This window comes from Sinohyriopsis cumingii, chromosome 10 (genome assembly GCF_028554795.1).
Source record: "Sinohyriopsis cumingii isolate HCF-2022 chromosome 10, ASM2855479v2, whole genome shotgun sequence".
NCBI classification, from domain to species: domain Eukaryota; kingdom Metazoa; phylum Mollusca; class Bivalvia; order Unionida; family Unionidae; genus Sinohyriopsis; species Sinohyriopsis cumingii.
The window spans coordinates 38085071-38110943 of NC_142970.1; the positions used below are offsets into that span (position 1 = coordinate 38085071).

At 35.8% G+C, this 25873-nt stretch overlaps 1 protein-coding gene across 2 annotated transcripts in view; it reads left to right on the plus strand.

Moving 5' to 3' along the window:
• The window catches only part of LOC149789891 (histone-lysine N-methyltransferase EZH2-like), a 104376-nt gene that overhangs the window by 23967 nt on the left and 54536 nt on the right, over positions 1-25873 (plus strand). Inside the window, exons 7-10 of one of the 2 annotated variants that reach the window (XM_089971963.1) lie at positions 3520-3686; positions 8397-8488; positions 11100-11250; positions 14901-14927. In XM_089971963.1, coding sequence (XP_089828089.1) covers positions 3520-3686; positions 8397-8488; positions 11100-11250; positions 14901-14927 — 437 coding nt within the window. The remainder of the gene's footprint in view (positions 1-3519; positions 3687-8396; positions 8489-11099; positions 11251-14900; positions 14928-25873) is intronic. The other variant, XM_089971964.1, reaches the window with a different exon arrangement.

The window sequence follows — 25873 nt, forward strand, 5'->3', positions numbered from 1 at the left end:
CATGCCATGTATATTTTGCAGGTACACCCATAAAGCACGACACTTTTTGTACTAGCCATGAATACCAGCTTGTAGATACACACCTGAATCATGGATATTTCTTGAACATGCTATGTATTCTGACTTGTATAGAAATGTTTGATTGTATAACTTGTGCAGGACAAAGCATGTGTTGGTGTAAAATTAGCATAAATAAAAGAGTTAAAATCTTCTTCTTTTCTTTGGTGCAATTGGTTTAAATTTTGAGGTGATGTGTTAAATCTAGCATAGAGTTCTCTCACCATTTAACATGTTTTCTTATAGCACAGTACTCCTTTAGCGTAGCATGTTTTGTTAGAACACAGTTCCCCCTCAGTATAACATATTTTATTATAACACAGTACTGCATATAATGCTGTACTGCAGTGGCCTTCATAAACAAAAGTAAACTGTTGTATTTTGATTGGTCAATTATGTGGAAGACAGTATGGGTTGAAACATGAAGCATTATGTTAAATGTTTATTCTGTTTTGAAATGTTATTATAACTGCGATACTGTAATTTGGAACATAATTCATTGTCACTGTGCTGTGGTTTTAACATTTCTCACTATAACTCAGATTTGCATATAACACAGTAATGCTCTACTGAACTGGTGTATTTTGATTGGTCAGTTAAATGTAAGATAGTGTGGGTTGAAAGAAAACAACATGAAACATGGTGTTAAATGTTTATTTCCTTTTGAAACATTATACTGCAATACTGTAATTTTTGAACATACTTCAGTCTCACTGTGCAGTGGTTACAGCATTTCTCACTATAACACAGTTCCATACATAATGCGGTTTGGGACCACAGCTACTGCAGTATAAATAAGGAGAAATGACCTGCTGCTTATGAGTTAAAACTTAGATCTGTCTTGACTAAACACAAAAGACTGTCATGTGTTTTATGATTGGTTAAAGCTCTCTGAATGAAATAACTGTGACCTGACACCCAGTTGATTAAGACTAGATATGATTAAGACTAGATATGATTAAAACTAGATATGTTTAAGACTAGTTACGATTAAAACTAGAAGTGATTAAGACTTGATTTGATTAAGACTAGAAGTGATACTGGTGGAAGTGATCAAGACAAGTAGTGATTAGAACTAGAAGAATTAAGACTAGAAGTGATAAGGACTGGAAGTGATCAAGACTAGAGGTGTTTAAGATTGGAAGTGATGAAAATACTCAATAGGTTCGATGATCTTTGATTTAAAGAGATAGAAAATGATGTAACAAAAATCTTTCTTCAACTACCTGAGAGAAGATTGTGACTTCCAAGGAGGTGTTAAAGATATTGTAATTTTGTTACAGTATATTGTTTTGAAAAGCCAGTAATCCAAAGAAGGTTTTGCTCATTTTTCAAGTGATCTTGTTTATTACAGAGTGAAGGGTTGGAGGACTGTAAAGGCCTTTGTACCTTCATTTTGGGGGGTTAGCTCCCTTGGACCGTTGAGAATAAGCTAGAATAATTTTGTATTTTCACTAATTTATTGTGGAATACCATTTGTCGTGGATTTTATAGCTCACATGTCACAAATTGAATGATCAAAAAGTAATAAAGTTTCTTTGGAATAATTGGAATCCATTCAGAGATACATAGATTTGACTACCTATTTGTGCTTTGGTGTTCCATAGTTGGCATCTTCGCTAGCCAAGGTTCCAACATGTTAACCCTATCTTCACCATGGCAGATTGTTCATATATTTTGGTACTTTGGGTTTGTGAATTTCATTTGATGCGGCAGCAAGCCACTGCATCCAATCAAAGTCACGTTCAAATTTGATCACTGTTCCTACAAGGTCGAGACAAGTGGAGCACACAACTGGAATGGACCCATAGATAAGCAATTTTCCACTGCTGGTACATATTGGTAAAAATGCATCCTTTCCCTCAAATACACATGTAATGGCCTCACTATGGTATGTAGTCATACTTTTGATATTAAATTTACGAAGTATCCTTTTTAAGTGTGTTGCCGCCACCATTTTCAGCTGATGGACAGATCACCCCTGCTACATGCTATTGGTTTGTTGGCATTACATAGTAAGGGAGACAGTTCATGAAATCCAATAGATATTACTAGGACAAAGTTCGGAAATATCTTTGATAGGGTTGATACGTAGGAACCTTGGCTAGCGAAGAAGCATAGTTGGATGCGTGGTTCCATTAAGTGGTGACTGATTCAAGTATCATGTTTTCACTTGAGTCTAGTACATCATTGATTAGTGTACCAGACTCATAGTCAGAAGGGTGTATATTATGTTACTACCATTGACTCCGCCCATGTCAGCTACTGTTGTATTTTCTGGGTGAGGCACTTTACTCAAACTGCCTGGCATTAAACATTCCTCCTGTTTTGCTCCGCTATTCCTCTTGTATAGCCTATAATGTGCTGAAAAAAGGCGCTGAACCTTACAACAACAAAAACATCTCAACTAATCTCAGCAATCAGATGTGTTTAAAGAAATCAGCAATACCAAACTTGAACAGAATGGAGATAATTATAGTTCGTTCCACACAGCATCACAAATGTAGCTCAGTGAATTTTCACAGCCTAAAATGTATGTAAAATTATTTAATTCATTTCGTGCATGAAATATTTCAATAGCATGGCACTTGCCACTCATTAAATGCTCAAATAGGGTGATCTGTTTTTGTAATATTCTCCAATGCAACATAACCTGTGGAGGAGTCAATTGTTTGTTAAGGAGTAATCATCTTCCGTATTTGAGCATTATATTGTTGCCTCATTTTGATTACTTTGCGGTATAAAAAATGTACCCTTCCAGAACCCAGGACAAACATGGCCGATTATATGTACATGGACCCATTTTTCTTCAATACATATTGAATGAATGTTGTTACGCTTTATGTCAACATGATCTGAATTTAAATCATTCATGCACAAAATGAATTTGATAATTTTAGCCACATTTCAAGATGCTAATGTGAAAATTCAATCAGAAACAGATGTTGATATGATTAATAACTGTGTGCAATGAACTATACCACGTCTTTTGTGTACTTCATTTTCACAGACCGTTGCTTGTAGTAAAATAATAGCAATCATCTTACAAATTGTTTTATTTCCAGGAAGGATTTTTGCTATAAGCAGTGAAAATCGTGTAGCATGCCAAGTATGCTAAAACTAAGCATTTTATTTTATTTTGGTAGGTTTGTTTTCTTGTCTGAATGACTGATATTTTTTTTCTCACTTTAACCAGTTGTGCCATTCAACTGAGATTTAATGCTAATGCGGAATAGTTGACAGTAATCCAAATCTCAGTAACGTACGCTGGTATTAATGGTGCTATATTTAAGGTTTTGCATGTGGCAGTGGCAAAGGATGGTGAAATTGATGGTGCTGTATTTGAGTTCATACAACATGATATACACGTTACTGGCATAGGATGGCGAAATTGAGTGTGATATATTTAAGTTTGTAGAAAATGTTTTACGGTTAAATTTTAATATGTACATTTTTTCACAGATACAGAGATTTGTTGGAGTTACATCGTGATCCTACCACTCTTCCACCAGAATGCACCCCAAGTATTGATGGACCGAACGCTCGATCCGTACCACGGGAACAGACAATGCATTCATTTCATACGTTATTCTGCCGAAGATGCTTTAAATATGATTGTTTCCTCCATCGTAAGTCATTTTTATCAATGAATAATTGCATACATATCAGCATTTTCTCTTCTGTATGTAATATGCACAAGACTGGAAAATATAATTGCTTTATGATAATTTAGAGCTGCACAGCTAATTTGTAAATATAAATGATTCATAATTTTTAAAACTAAAATTATTATAATTATTAAAACTTATGATAATTTACAGCTACATGCTGCTAATAATACTGCAGTAATTAAAATGATTTTACAGACTAATTACATTGCTATGGCACCTATAGCTACACGGGTTCAAATCTCAGGCTCGGACAATTAGAGTACATGAGAACGTTTGCCAGTAGCTTTCAAAATAAATAAAAATACTGTTAAAAAAGTTAGGATTTCACACATGGAATTAGCGACTCTTACGGTTATTTCTAGACTCAGACTACATAAACTTTTCATTACTAAATCTTATAACTTTACTATCTATTAACATGCAGACTGAATTTGATTTTTTTAAAAATAACTTCTATAATTAATGCATTCTTTAATATATGACAACAAATAAAGTTTTTGAATAACTTTCTTTACAACTCAAGTTGTTTCAGATTTTCATTTTTAATACATCTCATAATGTTCATCTAGTTTTTGTTGTTGTTTTTTGTTTTGTTTTGCGGGGGCACTCCTCTTCTGATCTTTTCAGACCATTAGAGTATGGCCCACCTTCCTAACTAGTTGTACCTGTAGGCTTAGTGTATTTGTTCAAGGTGAATGCTATTTGTTACAGTTTTTTGTTTGTTTTCTTTAATTAAGTATCTTTTTGGGTGATTGTATGGGTTGTTCCTGTGTGCTTTCTCATATTGTATATTTTTGTTTGTTTTCTTTAATTAAGTATTTTTGGGGATAGCTTGTATTGGTTGTGACTGACCACTTTCTCATATTGTATTTTTTTGTGGTTCTGTTGTATGTTTTGGGTCCTTTCTGATGTTCTTTTTTCGTTTTTAAATTATTCATTTTCCACAACTGTCAGTGGCCTACCAAATAGATGTATTTTTTTTTTTTTTTACATTCTAGTGTCATTGAATGCAATATCATCAGATACAGCAATATTATCACAGCTATTAGTTCGGGTCTTCTTGCAACACAATAGAGTAGTGTACCAATTTTCGGTTATATATGGTTATAAAACAGCCAGAAAATGCCAGTGTGCTACCAAGTTAGCTCTTTGATCTTTACCGCCAAGCGAGGCAGTAATAAACAACAGTATGAGAACTTAGATGGAGTTTGAAACACTGGGGAGCTCTTGTGTCTGGTACACCATTACCACAGACCAACCCACAGAAAACCACTGACATCCAGTTTAGCCATCAATTACCACAGACCGACCAACAGAAAACCACTGACATCCAGTATGGCCACCATTACCACTTACCAACCAACAGAAAACCACTGCCATCCAGTATGGTCACAATTACCAGAGACCAACCAACTGGTAACCACTGCCATCCAGTATGGCCACCATAACCACAGACCAACCAACTGACAACCACTGCCATCCAGTATGGCCACCATTACCACAGACCAACCAGCTGATAACTACTGCCATCCAGTATGGCCACCATTACCACAGACCAACCAACTGGTAACCACTGCCATCCAGTATGGCCACCATTACCATAGACCAACCAGCTGATAACTACTGTTATCCAATATGACCTTTCATAGGATGAAGCTTTTGCAGATTTATACAAATGATTCCAGTCCAGTCAGATTTGGCTAATACTACGAAGATTTGTATTAAAAAAATGAACATTGAAAAAGCACCTACCCACATAATACCAGATTTCAGAGAAAGCACAAAATGGCTGCTATTACTAAGAAAACAAAACACCTTTACATGACTTTTAAAAGCGATTGAACAGAAGTTTTATATATTTACAAGAAGAATTCTGGCTTGATAAACCTTTAAACAAATTATAAACTGCTTTAATGGCCTTGTGGCTAGATTGTCTGCCTTGGATGATGGAGGTTGCGGGTTTGAAGCCGGACTAAGTCACACCATAGACTTTTTAAAAAAATGGTACTGACAGATGCCTCGCTATGTGCTCAGCATTATGGGTTTAGTGTTAGGTCTGGTAGGCCTGATTTCAGGATAATCTGACTGGGTGGGTCATGATGCTACATGTCTGCGGTAAGATGCCCCAGTGCTAGACATCACTATAAATTGCAGACATCATAACAAAATGTCTGAAAAATTGTTAAATCTACATTAAAAATCCAAATCACACACACTTACTAAAAGCCAATTAACATGATTCTTTAAAATTTTACAGGTAACATTCTTGGATGAAAGGCAGTTTCTACAGATACTGCTGCTAGAAACAGAAAGTTTCAAATGATAGCTGCATAATTTGACCAAATTTGACAGGACACTTTGTGGCTTGGAGGGCTTTCAAATTGGTTTTGCTATTGGATTTGTTGGATCTTGTATTGTACAACAACTCAAGTAGGTTTTTAGTACCAAAGCACTTTACTATGGTAGCTGACCCAGGCTGTTCTTATGGCAGGATTTGAACCTGGACCTTTTTGTTTGTGATTAAGGCATGCTAATGACTGAGCCACTGTTGTTCCCTTTCAGACTGGTACAAATTATCTCCCTTTCAGACTGGTACAAACTATGTGACTCACCCATCAGATATGACTGACTATATTAAAAATATAAAAAAAAAACGTTAACTTCTAAAAAACAGCTTAGGGATGTTCCAATAAAATATATATTGGGCCCAGGGAAGGCACTTTTAATATAGAATATTCATCCATAGATGCAATTGCATGTGTCTCTTGTAATCTGTGCACCATAATATATTTTTTTTAAAAGTGCCTTCCCTGAGTACCTTGTATGTTTAAATGGAATATCCCATAAAAGAATTGGATCATACACTTTTTCCATTTTGTCGATGGTTGTTGTTATAGTTCTTGTTGTAGGGTTTAACGCCATTTTTCAGCACGCAATAGGCTATACATGGCGGCCAGTATTAATGGTGCAGGAAGAACCCGTGAAAACCCCAGAAAGAACCACCGACCCATGAGAAGCTACTGGCAAGCTTTCTCACATACCCACATTAGCCGAATCCGAGACTCAAACTCACGCAGAGGTGAGACGGCAGTGATCCGTAATGGAGAGCGCTTTATACCACTCGGCCCCCCTGTTGATGGTTGTAAAAGAATGACTTGAAAAATGGCCAGCACAGTGGAGTTTGCTTCATCTTGGTCAATAAATGCTTATATTGATAACTTGGTCAATAAATGCTTGTCTTGTCATCTTTGTCAATAAATGCTTCCCTTGTCATCTTGGTCAATAAATGCTTGTCTTTTTATCTTGGTCAATAAATGCTTCCCTTGTCATCTTGGTTACCCTCTAAATCTAGAGATTTCGGTTCTCATCTATTTTAAAATAAAACTAACTAAATGGGAATGCTTCTTTTATCTTGGTCAATAAATGCTTCCCTTGTCATCTTGGACAATAAATGCTTCTCTTGTCGTCTTGGATCTAGTGATTGCATTTTCAATAAAACTAAAATGGGATGATGTCATCTTGGATGAGTTCAGTGAAAAGAAAGAGACAGTTATACCACACTGTTTTGTGAACTGGTCAAGTGTTTGTAGTATTGCACCCACTTGGGCCTCTCCTCTCTCTCTCTTAATGCAAAAATAACTTTTCAAAGTTTCACATTATATTTCATCCAACATAATAAACATAACTTCATGAGTGTATTTAACACACTCCAAAACATGTTTTCTAATCATATATATATATATATATATATATATATATATATATATATATATATATATGGCTAATTATTGTATCCACAATGGTAATAATGATGATGATAACAAAAACAAGAGTTCCAAGTTGGGATCGACCAAAACAAATATGGTGAATCCATGAGAAGTCCATTTCTTTATACCTTTTTAATTTTGAGTGTGGGCTTTACTTATTGACATGGCTTTGTGTGATACTGAGTTTGTTTGGGTGATAATGTAAGAAAAGCAAGACCTTCCTTTACATTAAATAGGTGAGGTGGTCTTTTACGGTGACCACCTCTGAATAAAGTCCACTTCCCCATGGCAACCACATTTGTTTAGTCTCATTTACTATGCAGCACATTTCCTTCCAGTTAAGTCCACCTTATGTTGCTTTACCATGATCAGCAGTGACCCCTGGTGGCTGAGTGGTCTAAGCATTTGCCTTTACAGACAACTCACACATCTCACCCTTGTGTGGGTTCAAGTCTCAGAATCGACCAATGTGGGCATGTGAGAAAATTTCACAGTAGCTTCGTATGTCTTGGTGGTTTTTCCCAGAGTTTTCCTGGATTCTTACACCATGAAACATACTAGCTGCCATGTATATCCTGTCATGTACTGAAAAATGGTGTTGCATCCTGAAACCCAAATGAATGACAGTAGTGGGAACATAATGTACTATCTGCATGACATCAAATGGCATGACATGACATCACATGGCATGCCTGCTGTTTACATTTAGGTCAGTTTCTGGCAGGGCATCTCTGTTCCATGAGCACATTTCTAGCTGTAATTATTGGCCTTAATTATCACTTACTTTGATATTAATTATGTATTTTTGCCATTATCTTAATAGTGATTTTACTGTGACCTTATTTATGATGTTTTACTTTATATATCTTTTGTATAAGTATTTATTTTTGTTTACTCTCAGCATATCACCCAACGCCCAGCATGCTAACAAGGAAGATGCCTGACAAGAAGCAAGAGTCAGACCCCTGTGGACCCGATTGCTATATGCATGTGGTATGGCAGCTTCTACATTATATGGCTTCACAATTATTAAGGCTGCAATGTTTACCAAAATTACTATACATGTGCACAGTATGCTGTTAAATTTAAACAATTCAAAACCAAACTTTCGCCAATTTTGCATAAGTGACCTGCAATAACCATCTAACAGAATCGATGCAACCAGAAAATTTGCTTTTTTATATATATTTTGCTTTATATATATAATTAATAATGTAACTAACTAGACATACTACCTACATGTATGTTTGGGATGCTTTTTCTATTATCTGTAACTACTAAGAAACTGCAGTGAAGTATGAACTACTTCAAAATAAAATGTTACTCATCAAACATTGGGTAATGAAGAAGTTTAAGAAAAGTAAGTAGTGTAGCATATATAAATTTTTGTCAGCTTTATCAGCAGTTCAGCCTGGTATGTAATGTTGTGTAATATGCAATATGGGGGTTTCTCGCCAACTTTGCAATGGTGTATGTCAATGTGATCATGTAGGTGATTTTATGCATCTGAAATGAATTAGAAATCTAACATTTAGTACTGATACAGTTTAACTAAAGTCCATTCAGTCCTGATTGTTGAATCCTCTGCACCATAACTATGGTAACAAACACTTCCAGATGAACGTTTTGAATGCTTTGGACTTTTACAGTTGTAGCCAGGTATTAAACTGGATCAAGAAAAATGTCAAATCTAATCATGATAATATAGAGCAATGCAATTTTTTTTCTTCAACATGAGTGGCTTTTATTTGTGACATAACAGCATATAACATGCAATCTAGTTTGTCCTGGATCACACAATGTCCAAAAATGTCCTCATATTTTATCAGTGTCCAGCCATACGCCTGTGCATGTTTCCAAATGAATATCGATATGTGAGGATCCAAATAAGGTGAATAATCGCTTTTCTACCTAATGCCACTCATTACTGAAATAATCGGTAGTGACCCATATGACTTTCACTGTATTTACATTTAATCAGAAAATCGACACTATTTTAAGAAGAAAATAAATTAACAGAAAAATCCTGCTAAACAATCCTCTATGCAGAGAAGTGGAAATATTTTTATTGGAATGGGTTATTCCTGCATCAGTGACAGTCGTGCTTATTTTCATTTCCATGGTTACTAACTTTGTAACTTTTTACATACAGTAAACTTAACTACACATGTAAATGTTGCAGACTTGATATCTCAGTAGATAAGTCTGCATTGTCATATATCTGTTTTTATACACCTGCCAAAAGTGTGTGGTCTATGTTGTTTGCTGGCATCTCGCCTCTGTCCATGTGGAAGCTTTTGGGGTCAGAAGTCAAGATTTTATGACTCTTAGAAAAATGGGATTTCCATGATGACCTCTTTTTTAGATTAAGTGTGTGTGAATTGGATTTTTATTGTAGCTTTAACAATTTTCCAGTCATTGCTATGATGTCTAATGTGTGGCAGTTTATAGTGATGTCTAGCACTGGGGCATCATGCCACAGACATGTAGCATTATGCCCCAACCAATCACATTATCCAGACACTAGGCTGACCAGTCCTAACACTAATTTCATAATGCTGAGTCAGCTGCTAGTACCATTTTTATAAGTCTTTGGTATGACTCTACCATGGTCAGAACCCATGATCTCCTGCATCTGAGGTTGACCCTCTAGCCAATTAGGCCTCCAGAGCGGTACATTTATTCACTAAAGTTTGTGAAAGATGTAGCTTTAAAAAATGTTCAGTCATATCGCTACATTGTCTGCGGCGTGGCACTTTATAGTGATGTCTAGTGCTGGGGCATCATGCTCTAGACGTGTATATGATGTCCCACCTAGTAACATTATCTTGATACTAGGTCGACCAATCCTAACACTAACCTCTTAATGCTGAGTGCCTATCTAGGCAGCTGTTAGTTCAGAAATATTTAGGATAAGATGTCAGATCTGTAAAAAAAGAATCATTGGCCATCTTGCTTATCTAAGGGTCTTATGATCACAGCAATGTATAAAAATATTTTTGATTTTGATAACTGCAGATTTTCATCTTGAAAATTAATTTGGTCCCACATTACAGAATTATGGCCTGATGATTACAGTTTTTCATTTGATGGCATCTGCATCAGTATATCAATCCATCCCAGTATGTATCAGTGCGTCCCAGTATGTATCAGTCTGTCCCAGTATGTATCAGTCCATCCCAGTATGTATCAATCTGTCCCAGTATGTCTGTCTATACACACCCTAGATAAAGGTCAGTGTTAACATTTTGTACTTTCTGTTGAAAGAGAAGCTCTGACAGAAAAGGTCTCTTGTGTGAATTTATTGAAATGTTTCAGTGTCAGAGAATGTTTTATAATACCAACAGTGTGTCTGTCACTTACAAACAGTATTTATAGCATTGTGCCTTAATTTATGTACAAAACATAATGCAATAACACTTACTTTTACTTGTAATTCATTAAGATCTCATAATATTAGCAACGAATTACAGTTTTAAAGAATCATGATTTATTCATGAAGGCAACAAGATTAGCTTTCTTGTTCACAAATTTAGGTACAATGTAATTTGTAGGTTTTATTAATCCTTTTATGCATTGTACAAATATTGCATGTGTTTTATAGGTTGGCTACAATAAAGAATCAACAGCATCAGATTCAGAAAAATCTGACAAAGATTCACGGTCTGAAAGAAGCCGTTCACCAGTAATGCGTGGCAAGAAACGCAAAAATGACAGTGCCGCCAGTGGCAGTGAAGACAGTAATGATGGTAATGGTATGTGTAAAAACTTGGTTTTCATTCACATAAGATCTGTGTATCTTTTTCCTCTCTTCGTATCAAGCATGAGAATATGAATGTTTTAACCCCATGTGCATGCACCCTAGTACAGGGCATGATTTCTTGTTTTGTCAGTAATGGGCCGATGCAAGACATAGCTATGACTTTTTTAATAACATTGGCAGTGTCATAATCAAATAGAAGATTTCTGTTGTGGTGAAAATTTGTCTACACTAGAGGTATGTTATAGCATCATTGCAGACCTGTTATTCCATTAGACAGAACACTTCTTTTAATGGACATTGCTTAAAATAACCTTGTCAGTTAATTAGCATGCTTACCACTTCTGATGCCTAAGTGTTTAGTGTCCACTTTGGATGCAGGATGTGGCAGATTTAAACCTCATCCAAGTCATACTAGAGATGTATTAAAATGGTGCTAGCTGCTGCCTCGCTTGACACTCGGCATTAAGAGGTAAGTGCTAGGACTGATCGACCTGGTGTCAGGATAATGTGACTAGATGGGACATGATGCAACATATATGTGGCATGATTCCTCAGAGCTAGACATCACTATATACTGTCACACTGTAGACATTGTAGCAAAATGAGTGAAAAATTGTTAAAGCTGTGTAAAAAATCCAAATCACACACATACACACATTGCCTAATGTATAGTCTCCTGTTTGAAAACTTTTGTTGAGCCCATATTTATGGGAAGCAATGTGAAGCAAAATGTTTCCAGTGATGGTGGTGGTGTCAACAATTAAGGTTTTGGGTAAAGTTTTCCGTTTGCATATATTTCCTCAACTCATGTTATTTGGCATGAATCATTATCAGACTAAGACAGTTCATTCTCATGTTATTTGGCATGAATTATCATTAAACTAAGACTGTTCATTCTCATGTTATTTGGCATGAATTATCATCAAACTAAGATGGTTCATTCTCATGTGATTTGGCATGAATTATCATCAAACTAAGACTTAATTCTCATGTTACTTGGCATGAATTATCATCAGACTAAGACTTCATTCTCATGTTATTTGGCATGAATTATCATCAAACTAAGACTGTTCATTCTTGTTATTTGGCATGAATTATCATCAAAGTAAGACAGTTCATTCTCATGTTATTTGGCATGAATTATCATCAGACTAAGACTGTTCATTCTCATGTTATTTGGCATGAATTATCATCAAACTAAGACGATTCATTCTCATGTTATTTGGCATGAATTATCATCAAACTAAGACTGTTCATTCTCATGTATTTGGCATGAATTATCATCAAAATAAGAAAATTCATTCTCATGTTATTTGGCATGAATCATCAGACTAAGAAAGTTCATTCTCATTATTTGGTATGAATTATCATCAGACTAAGACAATTCATTCTCTGACATGCTTGCTAGCCCATTATTTCATCGGGTTAAGTTACAGTCACAGAAATTTTGTTTGATGTTTTTAGTTATTATGTATTACTTTCATTACATTTCTGAAACCCTCAAAGTTTGCTGTTCCTTGTTACCTTGGAGTCAAGGTCACAGAGAAAGTTTTGTTTAAAGCCTTTGCTTATATTTCCTAAACCCCATGATGCATTTTCTTCATATTGGGGATAAATCAATACGAAATTAAGACAGTTTATTTGACGATATACTTGCTTGTGCCTAACATTGTTGGACCAAGATCTAGTTCACGGTTGTAGAAAATTTGCATTACGATTGTGGTAAAGACTTATCATTTGCTTTTATTTCCTAAAAACCTGGTCCGGCTTTTTCTCATGCTTGGATCAATCTAAGATGATTTATTCTGGCATAATTGCTCAGTCTTTTGACCTTGGAGTAAAGGTCACATATTATTGCATCATTTCATTGATCTCGGTAAAGGTCACATGTATTACATCTATTCTTTGACCTTGAGTAAGGGTCACATATTATTACATCTGTTCATTGACCCCAGAGTAAGGGTCACATATAATTACATCATTTCTTTGACCTTGGAGTAAGGGTCATGTATTATTACATCAATTCTTTAACCTTGTGGAAAAGGTCACATATTACATCAATTCTTTGACCTCGAAGTAAAGGTGATATGCTTTTACATCAATTTTTTTATCAAGGTTTGGTCCTTGCATTTTTTTTCCATTACCACTGTTATCTATGTTAATGTATGGAAAACAGGAGTAATATAGGAAAAAATCATTTGGATGTACATACTAATGAGTTAACAGGATGGTAAATAATCAGGGTATTGACCACTGCAAATCATTCATGTCCAATCATTACAAAGTTTGGGCTAGTAAATACTGACACTTTTGGTGTGTGTGAAAATATGGCATTTTCAGTGGGCCATTGTTTCTTACATCACTTGTCATTGGAGTGACATCGTATTACTTGGATTAAATGGACAGGCCTTTACATTTTCAGTGGGTCATTGTTTCTAACATCACCTGTCATTGGAGTGACATCATAGTACTTGGATTAAATGGACAGGCTTATACATTTTCATTTTGATGTCCAGAACTATGTATTGCTTTGATTTCAACATCATGGTAGTTTCCATTGTATAATTTCAAAAAATGGGCTGTGATTAATGGTCTGCATATTTGCAAGGATAGTTTTTTTTGCAAAGCTCTGTGTGTATGTTATACTCTTCAACTCTCTCATTGAAGTGTTTGATAATATTATCTCAGTCATTTAAAGGCTTGAGAATATCAACTCGGGGATGCTTACCAGTTAGTATATACTTTTGAGAGTGACATATGTAAGGCGAAGTTGTTTACATTTCAAACATGTACAGTGGAGAGAATGTTGGCATACCTTCATGCTACTTTGATGTAATGTGGCTGACATTTCTTTGGATATTTTACTTAAGGAAATTTTACATGATCACACTGCTAACAGAAATGACTGCTCCCTTGTGCTAAAAAGAATCATCCTGAATTAGTCTAAAGTACACTATCTTTAGCATCTGTTAAAACAGGGAAAATGAATTTGCCCAACTGGACAATACAAGCTTCTGAAAGTGCAATGAATGAATTACCAAATATATAAAATTTAAAAAAGTTAGGCTCATATTGCCCGTTTTTCTTGGGCTACTGCAGCGATGTGATGGACTAATATTGCCCATTTTTCTTGGGCTACTGCAGTGGTGTAATGGTCTCATGTTGCCCATATTTCTTTGGCTATTGCAGTAGTGTAATGGACTCAGGTTGCCCTTATTTCTTTGGCTATTGCAGTGTCATGTTACTAGAACATATTGAATTTAAACTAGATATTTCCTATAAACGTATGTTCATAAGACCTTGAAGTTTGCTTAATTTTTTAAAAAAGAAATCTTATTAATTGCAGATAGATCAGTATGTATAAAATGTATGTGCTGCATGTGTTTCATTGTTATTTTTTGTAGGAGGACTTGCATATTGTTCAATGTTTGCATCGTTATTTTGATTTTTGTCTCACTTGTGTTTGCAGTTGTTGAGATGTAGCTATCACTGTTCCTGTGTTGGTGACAGCATTAAGATTATGTTAAAAAATTTGCAAATCCAATATGGGTTCGATATGTATTAGCAGCTTTCCCAAACGAGACACTCCGTTCCGTTAATTGCTAGTGTATTATGTAGTATTTTTCATTTTGTTCATTACAGGTTTATCCCATAAATCCAGATGTAAAAGTGAGTATTGTGTTATTCCTTGCCTTTTTTTTTAACCCTGCTTATGTTTTTAATTGATGGATGGTTATATATTAGCAGATTTCAGTCAACTGTGGCTTGCTGATCACTGTTTCTGCTGGTTAGGTATGTGAGTTACTTGATGCAAGTTCTCCATAGACAGAGTCTCCAAATTTTATGGATGACTTGCTGATAGCATAAGGAAGAATCTTATCAATTTTGGACACAAGGTCTAAGGTCAAGGTGAAAGAAGACGAAAATGATTTCAGCATACTAACATTTGCTCTGCAGTACTTTATAGATGGTTTGCACTTGAAGTAAGGAAGATACCCATTGAATTGAGGGATCATAGGTCATAGTAACTGACTGAAAGAAAATTGGTTTCTACACAAATATTTATGTTATCGTCATTGTGGACAAGTAAACTTGGTGTGAACAACCTACCTTTGACAATACTTTTTTTAAAAAAATATTCCAGTGATTTCAATCATAATAGAGTTGAATATGAACAAACCTGTTTAGAACATAAAAGACATGTCTATGACATGATGCCATTTTAGCTACAAGTGTATGCATATGACAGTTCCTGCCTTGTTTGATAATGTATTTTGATCATATTCCACTTACATAATACTGCAGTTTCCCAAACATTTGATGACTGCTTTATTAATGAGGTCCCCAGGTGGCAGAGTGGTCAAAGGTGCTCACCACTGCAGATTACTCAACTATCTCAACTCTGTCCACAAGAATTCCGGTCTCAGCTCAACCCTCTTGCCAGTAGCTTCTAGTGGGTTGGTGGTTCTTCCCAGATTCTTACTTCACCAGATATACTGGTTGCCTTGTTTGTCCTACCATTTGCTGAAAACCTCCACAAAACCAAACCTCATTTACATATGTACATCTCAGGGTCGCATACAGTGTTACAGTGTTTTAAATACAGGGCTACATACAGTGTTCTGTACAGTGTTACATACAGTGCTATGTACATGGTTGCATACAGGGTTATGTACAGTGTTACATACAGGGTTATGTACAGGGTTGCTTACAGGGTTATATGTTGTGTTACGTACAGTGTTGCATTCAGGGTTATGCACAATGTTGCATACAGGGTAATGTACAATGTTACAGGGTTGCATACAATGTTATATACAGTGTTACATACAGGTTATGTACAGTGTTATGTACAGGCTTGCATACAGTGTTATATACAGGGTTATGTACAGTGTTGCATACAGGGTCGCATACAATGTTATATACAGTGTTACATAAAGGGTTAAGTACAGTGTTATGTACAGGGTTGCATACAAGGTTATATGTAGTGTTATGTACAGGGTTGCATACAATGCTGTCTACAGGGATACATACAGCATTATGTACAGGGTTGCATACAGGGCTATGTACAGTGTTACAGGGTTATGTACAGTGTTAGATAAAGTGTTACAGTGTTATGTACAGGGTTATGTACAGTGTTATGTAGTGTTACATACAGGGTTAAAGACAGTATTATGTACAATAGATTAAGGGTAGTTATTCTCTTCTTTCCATGTCCAACAAGGGAATGCTAAAGAAAGATAAACAAATAATGAAAGAAAAGAAGAGGAGTGGCAATTAATTGGTCATAGTTATTTTTTTAGAATCTTAATTATCATGATATTAATTAATATATTGCTAGTTGCTTGTGTAAATTTTCATATGTTTGTGTATAACATGATGAACCTCTCACTGTTCTTGCTTACAATGACCACTCTGCATGTTTTTCAACTCCTGGCAATAAAAATGCTTATCGGTGAAGCTATTGTACTATTCCCTTACAAATAAAAACATGTAAAACTGAATTTCAACCATTGTTTTCTTCCTAGGTCTTAGTTACAGTAATAGTTTGGAGTGGGTTTTATTGAGCTGCAGGGAGGGTGAACAGACCATTTATGAAAAAAAAAAGCTTTCTATGAAAATGAAAAATACAGCCATTGTTGGTCACGCCCTCCCTGCTGCTGTAGCATGTCCATAATTAAATTGCTATTATATCAATATTATTATATCAATAATGGAATCTCACACAGCTAGATTAACTTGAGAGCAACTAGAGGCAATTAAGAAATATCTCCCCGTCTGAGATTCTGTCAAACAAAAATTACAAGACCATCAGGAGTCTCAGGTGGAATTTGCAGAGGGTGCAGAAAAATTGATTGAACCAGTTACAAAGGCTGCCAAAGGTCTTCCGACTTTGGAGCAAACCTCTAAAGCATCTGGAAAAATAGCAGAAAGAACTAAAAAAAACAAAAAAGATTCTACGAGAACTTCCAGGTGAAATAGCTGTTGCTGATCCAATGCGAGAATACTTGAAGGTATTGACCAAGCTTGTGTTGAAATAGGAGATATAAAGGATCATACACCAGAACCAGAACCAAAACAAATAAAAGAAAAAGTTGAATTGATTAATAAATTTACCAGCAAAAGTATTGCCATCATAAGAAGTATTAAAAGCCTGGGTCAATTACATGAAATTGCAGAGGCAAGGTTTAGTAACAGAATTGTTTTAAAAATCCGAGTATGCTAATAAGCCTGTAGATCAGAAAACTTGGTACAAATGGATATTTCGAATATACTATGACATCGATCAGGCCAGAGATAGTGATATAAAATATATTGCATTTATCGATGGATTAGATAGATATTTCTCATTTTTACAACAAAGACCACAACGAGGACAACCACAGCCACAACCTCCTCAACCACAACCTCCTCAACCACAACCTAAAACAGTTGGATTTTAGATGTATATATCAGCGCTAATAATCTTCAGTCTGTCAAAAAGGATGATAAAAATGTTACTAAATTTAAACAGGAAGTAGAACCAAAAATGGAACACTTAATACGAGATGATGAAGAAGAAGTATGATGTGATATAGAAACCTGGTCCCAGTGCCACTGGAAGTGGTTTTGCTGCTCGAGGATTTGGTCTTATTACTCCATGTCCCATTAATGTCCTTGCAGATGTTGAACCACTAGAAATCCTCGTTGTCGGAAAACGAGCTAGTAATAATTCCAAAGAAGTCATTAATGAAGCAGCTGATATTTGTAAACGGTTATTTACCGTTTATTTATTTGTTATCATGGACATTAATGTTTATCTGTCTCTTATTGATGAAATTGTTGATGATTACTGCGATGATGAAATTATTGATGATTGAGATTATGCAGTTAGATATAATGACTAAAAAAAGATGTTCATACATAGTCCTCAACATGGACCGATCATGGTCCGTGTGATAAATTCGTGATTACCAACATACAAAGTGATCTACAGTGATGGACTCCGATGTTGTTCAGGGTCTATTTAGAAGGATAGCTCCAAAAGCAATATCAATTGCAAAACAATTATCAATGAAAGCTATTGACGTTGTTAATGAAAATGGTATTGGTGTTGTTGGTGATGTTGCTTGTAAAGCATTCTTGGCAATCAAGGATAGACTAGCACGATTAATATGACAAAAATCACAGCCAGTAAAATTAACCAGCACTGAAGTTATGCCTGTAAATGTTAGTAAAATATTAAATCAAGCTGCAAGTAAAAAATTAGCAGAGTTGGCCAGTGTACTATTATCAGAAAAAGAAACAAATGTAACTACTAGTCTGATAGCAGGAAATGGTCTTGGTGTTAGACGATAACAGTTATAATAAAATATTTAAAAGTGTATCTGATCCAGCATTTGACATGGATGCACCAGTTTTCAAGGATGAAAAAAGTACCTGATTATCATTATTATTCTTATGACTCACATGGACCTAATGCACGAGGAAGAATCGAGTTGCAAATTCATGATACAATTAGATATTTCTTATCCGCTGAGGCATTCATTCAGATCGAAGGTAGACTTTTACAAGCATATGATACAGCATACAGAATTGGTGATCAAGTTGGTTTGTTTATAATGGTGTCATGGTGTTATTTAACAATGCCACAGTTTTGACAGAAAGAGTATTGAATCATGCCTGGAAAATGTTGTTGCCACAATGATACATGGCCTTGCAAGATACAGTGATGATTGCTCTAGATCAGCTGGTTCAACGATGATATTTGCAAAGGATACAACTGATCATCCAGATAATAGAAATATAACACTAAATGCAGCTTGAACTGAAGTTGCATCAATGAATGAAAACTTCAGCTTGGGATTTGCATCACGTCAAACAATGTTGGACGGCGATGAAGAGTTCTCATGTGTGATTCCACTATCACATATTTGGATTCTGTTGAAATATTAGAAAGGTTATATTAGGTACTAAACACACCATGGTACTTGTCAGAAAAGCCACAATGATGCAATATGCCATGATGCTGCCATTGGTACTGGTAAAGTAATACTATTCTAACGAAACTTTTGTTATGGATGCCAGTAATGATTCCATCACTTTGCCGAAGAAGAATGGATCAAGGTGGTAAATCAACATTATCATGGTTGACTATGACCACATACAATATTCAAAGTAATGCTGCAGGTTTATTTATTTACATAGTAGATAGCATCACAGCAGGGAATGTCAGCACCACGAATAATATCACACTTTAGGAAAATCAGAGTAGATTCACAGGAATGAAATCAAATGGTGTTTGACACATTTGGAGTTTCTGGGGTTTCTTTGAGGATAAATAAGAAGTTTTGCTAAATTTTGATCAAAATCATGTCGTATATGCAAATCATCAGTTGATGACATTTATGGGGCGTGATCGTAATGTTGATTCTGGTTTACAGATATCTCAGTGGGATTTCACAACACTGTATCCAATCTAGTATTTTTCACTGGAACATTTGGATTTGTTCAGGCAATCAGTCGTTGATATACACTTCCAGGTTCATATAGCTTGACTGCCCGCTAGTGGTTATAGAGCAATCACTCTTATTCTCTCAGGCAAAACAATGCCACTTGAAGGTGTTGATGGGCAAATGAGAGTCATTGATGCTCCAGTATAAAACATGTAACTAAATTGCTCATGATATTATAATGTCATATCATGTTAGTGTTAGTCTGACTCCTTGTCAGATTAAAAAGCTTAAGTCAAAATCAGCAAATAAATGTGGAGCACAAATAGCACTAAAGCAAGAACAGATCGCAGGTGGTCCAAGTAAAATATTGCTGACAGAACATCACCTCAGGCACTTCATTGAAGCCAAACAATCAAAGACTGGCATTAGACTTAATCTTTCTGTGGGTGCCATTAAAGATGCAGTCAAGACTGGTGGTATATTTCCACTTCTTGCAGCTATACCAGTGTTAATAGCCACTACAGCCCCAGCTGTTGCACAAGCAGCCGCACTTGGTGCTGTTGGAACTGCTGCTGGGATGGCACTAAAAATAGAAATAGGTCAAGGAATAAAGACTTCACCCCAAAAAGAGACAATACAGAGAATTGGGTCTAAGATTGCCAGGAACTCCCCACTCATATGGAAAAGGCCTGAGACTTCCCGAACACTTCGTTAGATGTAAAACGTCTCCTTCATATGTCCAGTTTTGATTTAATTGATGCCGCTAAAACATTCAATATAGAAAATTTCAGAGGTGTTATTATGCATGGCCAATTACCAAAACAATCAAACCCTGTTGAAACCGGTATCATTAATCTTGATGGAAGTTCTGGTCCTGGTACTCATTGGGTTGTTTACGTGATTGATCCACATAGAATTGTTTATTTGGATTTGTATGGGTTGGCACCACCAAAAGAATTTTTAAAATATGTTGGCAGAGTGTAAAGCACTCATCTTCAAAACACTCCGATCTGGTATTCAACATTACCAACACAGACAATAACTGATTCGCCAATATGTGGCCACGAAGTAATTGCTGTACTCAACGATGTGTCGAGGTCCCTGACATTGTCAGGGACATCACCTCATAAAGTCATGCAGGACTATACAAGTAGACGGTGTAGTCATCCATCATCTTGTTAAACAGCTCTTAAAGTATAAAGGTAGACGTCTATGGTAGATCCTCTCGCCTAAGTAAAATTCAGCAAGGCGACTTATCTAAATATGCAACCCTGGACCAAAATGAGGTCGTTGTTTTTCATGATAAACAAAGACGATTAAAGATGAGCGATATCCCACTATTTTGAAAGTTCCAGATGCAACAGAAGATAACTTAGTTGTGTTTGCTAAAAACGGTAAAATTAAAACATCAGAAGAATCTATCATGGGAGAGATTACTGTAGGCATCAGAAGAATTGGAGATATTATGCATGGTGATCTCAACATGAATAAATGTACAGTTATTAATGTGAGAGAACCACCGGATGATGATGTGGTAACAAAAAGATACGTAGACAGTAACAACAACACAATCAGAACTGAGATCAGTGATTGTTATTAACTGCAGGTGATACAATGACCAGTTCTCTCAATATGGCTAATAATACGATTACTGGTCTTAGAAAACCCGAATCAAGGGATGACGCCTCAATGAAAAAATGTAAACAATTGCAACCTCCTAATGATGAACTTGTTAATTGCAATCATTGATGGACTGATCTAGTTTAGATCTGACTGTTCTAATCATATAAGTGCGTTTATAAACTTTTGCAAAAAATAAATGGAATTGTTGATGATTTCTTTGGAAAGCCAACAATTATCGGTATTAAACTATCTGAAATAAAAAAATTTGTACTGATGCTGTAGTATATACAGTAACATCTGGATCAGCATTATGGTCGCCATTCGATAAATCCATCAAACATCGCACTGAGGTTACTGGAATACACAGGTTCTCAGTAATTGGAGATACAAAATTTACAGCATTTACCTCTATTTTGCACCGTCTTCAACAATCTGGACCTTTTGCGTTGCTAGTATTACTAGATTAAAATGACAAAGTAACATTTACAAATAACCGCTAAGCAAGTTTGCGATTCAATCGTTTAGCGATTGCCTGATCGCAATGAATTGTGATGTGCCCTTGTCAAATTTTGATGTCATATTTTTTCATCAGAGATGATACTGCACCAAGAAATTCCTTGCCAGGATCAACCTGTAGCAACCGTGGCCATTGTGGTCCAGATCCTCATTGATAAATTCGTTCAAAAAGCAGATGCAACTTTAGTTGTTGTTTTAGTTAATAGTGGTTCTGCTTCTTTATACCTACTTGCAACGTCAACAACAGTCAACGCTTATTTGTATGTGCACGATTGACGTCTACCAATTTTAATGGTATCAGGTGGTAAAATTAAAATATCTGCTTGATGAACTTCATTGGGAGTGCTGAAATCAAAATGTGCATACTGAATTCATTTAGGTGGTGGTAGATACATTTGCCATATTGCCTGTCGTGCTAACCAATTTGCAGCAACAGAACGTGTAACATTTGCTGCATCAGCAAATTTGCTAATTGCTGCTCTACCCCTCTTGGGCTATAATAAATTGTATCCATTATTTAAATAATAAGTTGATTAATTACCAGTCCCTAGCACTAGTTTACCTTTTATCACGGATTTTACTAGGACGCTATCAAGTTTTTCTCTGAAAGATTTATTTTTTATGGAATTCAATGAGTGAATCAACTTCACATCTGCAGTATGTCATTGTTGTAAATCCTAATATTTATACACTACATCATGAATGTGACATGCTGGATCAGTTGCATTTATTGGATACTCTCCAGGTCTTGGTTGATCTCACTCGTCAAGTCTTATATCAAGTTGGTTTTCAGAACCACAATAATTAAAAACAGAAAGATGTTTTTTGTAATATTGTAATATTCAGTGATCTTAAAAATATATTAATCTTAATAATTATTACCTCATTATAGTGATGTTGCTTTTATGCAACAGAAAAAATGTTCTTATTTAACATTGTGACTCTCACGATAATGATTTAAAACTTGTGCTCTGAGGTTTCTTCCTGTTAAAAAAATGAGGTTGCTTCCTATTAAAAAATGAGATATTGAGCTTTGGTTTACCAGGTTTAATCACAGTCTTTTAAAGTTAAGCAATCAGAAGCTTACATTTGCTGTAAGAAACAAAATGAAACCAACACCTGCTTTCACTTTATAAGTGGACTTGTGAGCTACCAGGTATGTTTAAACAAGAAGATTTATAATTGTAAAAGTGACCTAATATAGAAGCCTATCCCTCTCAGAATATGGGATTTTCCTTTTGCACAAGTGTTAAAAGTAGGGTAGGTAGCTAGAGATGTTTTGTGAAAATTATATATATATATTATAATGATTAGTATATATAATGTACTAAATGCTTCAAGTGCTGGGCTAAAGTGGCTGTTTCAAAAAATTGTTTTTAAAAATAATTACGAGGGGGGGGGGTTGAATCAGCAGTGAAAAACTTGGAAAGTCAGACCTCAGAAACATTTTTTCCCCCCATTTTATTACCTAACATACAGTTCTCTGATTATTTATTTTTGATGTATATTGCTTGAATAGATAGAAAATAGTATAGTTTCTCTGTCAGATACATGAACTGGATCAAATTACCATTAGGAAATACATGCTACCTCCCAAATAAGCCTTCCTTGAGCATCAGGTGATAATGCACTATTGGTCATTTCAACAAACTTTAAACACCAAACAGCAGTATAATCCATGTCAACAGACTTCAAATAGTGAACCCAACCAACCCTGCTGACAGAATCAAAGAGTGATAATTGTTTTGTGCTGCTTGAAATCAGTACTTCAGTGTGATGCTGAAATCAGTACTTAGTGTGATGCTGAAATCAGTACTTCAGTGTGATGTTGAAATCAGTACTTCAGTGTGATGCTGAAATCAGTACTTCGATGTGATGCTGAAATCAGTACTTCAGTGTGATGCTGAAATCAGTACTTCAGTGTGATGCTGAAATCAGTACTTAAGTGAAATCAGTACTTCAGTGTGATGCTGAAATCAGTACTTCAGTGTGATGCTGAAATCAGTACTTCAGTGAAATCAGTACTTCAGTGTGATGCTGAAATCAGTACTTCAATGTGATGCTGAAATCAGTACTTCAGTGTGATGCTGAAATCAGCAACTGTTATAATTAAAGTGTATGAATTTTGCTTTGATGTAAGAGCTGTTTTATTATTTTTTTAAATATAAGTGCAGAATATAGAATCAAACCAACACTTTATTCATGTAGTACTGAATTTATAGCTTTTTGTGATAGGGATCATACTTTTTAAGGCACATCTGGGAAATATAGATATTATAGTCTGTCAGGACTTGTCACTGTAGAACTATTATAGTCTGTCAGGACTTGTCATTGTAGAACTATTATAGCCTGTCAGGACTTGTCACTGTATAACTATTATAGCCTGTCAGGACTTGTCACTGTAGAACTATTATAGCCTGTCAGGACTTGTAACTATAGAACTATTATAGCCTGTCAGGACTTGTCACTGTAGAACGGGTTGCTTCTTATGGAGAACTTGCACTTACCATTTAAACCACATCAGGCAATGAGGGATATTGTTTGTCCTTTAGGACTTGCCACTTTAAAACAGTTGTTTGAAAGAAAGAAGGGAAAACATATGATGAAACAAGCTGGGTCTTTCCATCTGGTATCTCTCATTTAGTGTTGCAATTTTGAGGCTAAAAATAATGATAAAATAATTTTTGTTGAAGCTTATCAACAAATATATCCAGTTTTCTGTGAATTTCATGAATATATATATCTTGAATTCTGGATATGAAATAATCATAATTGGTCACAGGAATTTATGCTATGATCAAACTCTAGGTCTTTACAATTGTATCTTCCCCCATGATGAACAACAATCACACATCTACACTTACATTAGTAGATACATGTTCTTGTAGGGTTTAACGTCATGTTTCAGCACACGATAGGCAATAGATTGTGGCCAGTATTAATGATGGAGGAAGAACCCGGGAAAACCACGGAAAGAACCAACGACCCACGAGAAGCTACTGGCAAGCTTTCTCATATACCCACATTGACTGAATCTGAGACTCGAACCCACGCAGAGGTGAGAAGGCAGTGATCCGTAACGGAGAGCGTGTTAGACCACTTGGCCACTTGGGGCCCCAGTAGATATATATTGTGACCTTTCAACTTTCGTGGATTTACCTATTCACTACGGCTTAAATTCATGGATAGGAAAGGAGTCCTGTTGTTTCGTGACCTGGAGAAGTGTCCCTTTGTTACATGGTTAGCAGAAGAGTCCTGTTTCATGAATTGGAGGAGGGCCCTGGTGTTTCATCATTATGAGAAGAGTCATGTTTCATCATTATGAGAAGAGATCCATTGTTTCATGTATAGGAGATGAGTCCCATTGTTTCATGAATTGGAGGAGAGTCCTGTTGTTTCATGGATAGGAGACGAGTCCCATTGTTTCATGATTTGGAGGAGAGTCCTGTTGTTTCATGGATAGGCGACAAGTCCCATTGTTTCATGAATTGGAGAAGACTTCTGTTGTTTCATGAATTGGAGAAAAGTCTTGTTTCACAAATTTGAGAAATGTCCTGTTGTTTCATGAATTGGAGGAGGGCCCTGGTGTTTCATCATTATGAGAAGAGTCATGTTTCATGGTTTGGAGAAGAGTTATATTGTTTCATGGATTGGAGGAGAGTCCTGTTGTTTCATGGATAGGAGATGAGTACCATTGTTTCATGGATTGGAGGAAAGTTATATTGTTTCATGGATATGAGAAGAGATTTATTGTTTCATGGATTGGAGAAGAGTTATATTGTTTCATGGATTGGAGGAGAGTCCTGTTGTTTCATGGATAGGAGACGAGTCTCATTGTTTCATGAATTGGAAAAGACTTCTGTTGTTTCATGAATTGGAGCAAAGTCTTGTTTCGCGAATTGGAGAAATGTCCTGTTGTTTCATGAATTGGAGAAAAATCATGTTGTTTCTTGATTTGGAGAAGAGTCCTTTTGTTTCAGGGATAGGAGGAGAATCGTATTGTTTAATGGCTAGGGCAAAGTCCCCGTTCATGGGTTGTAGAAG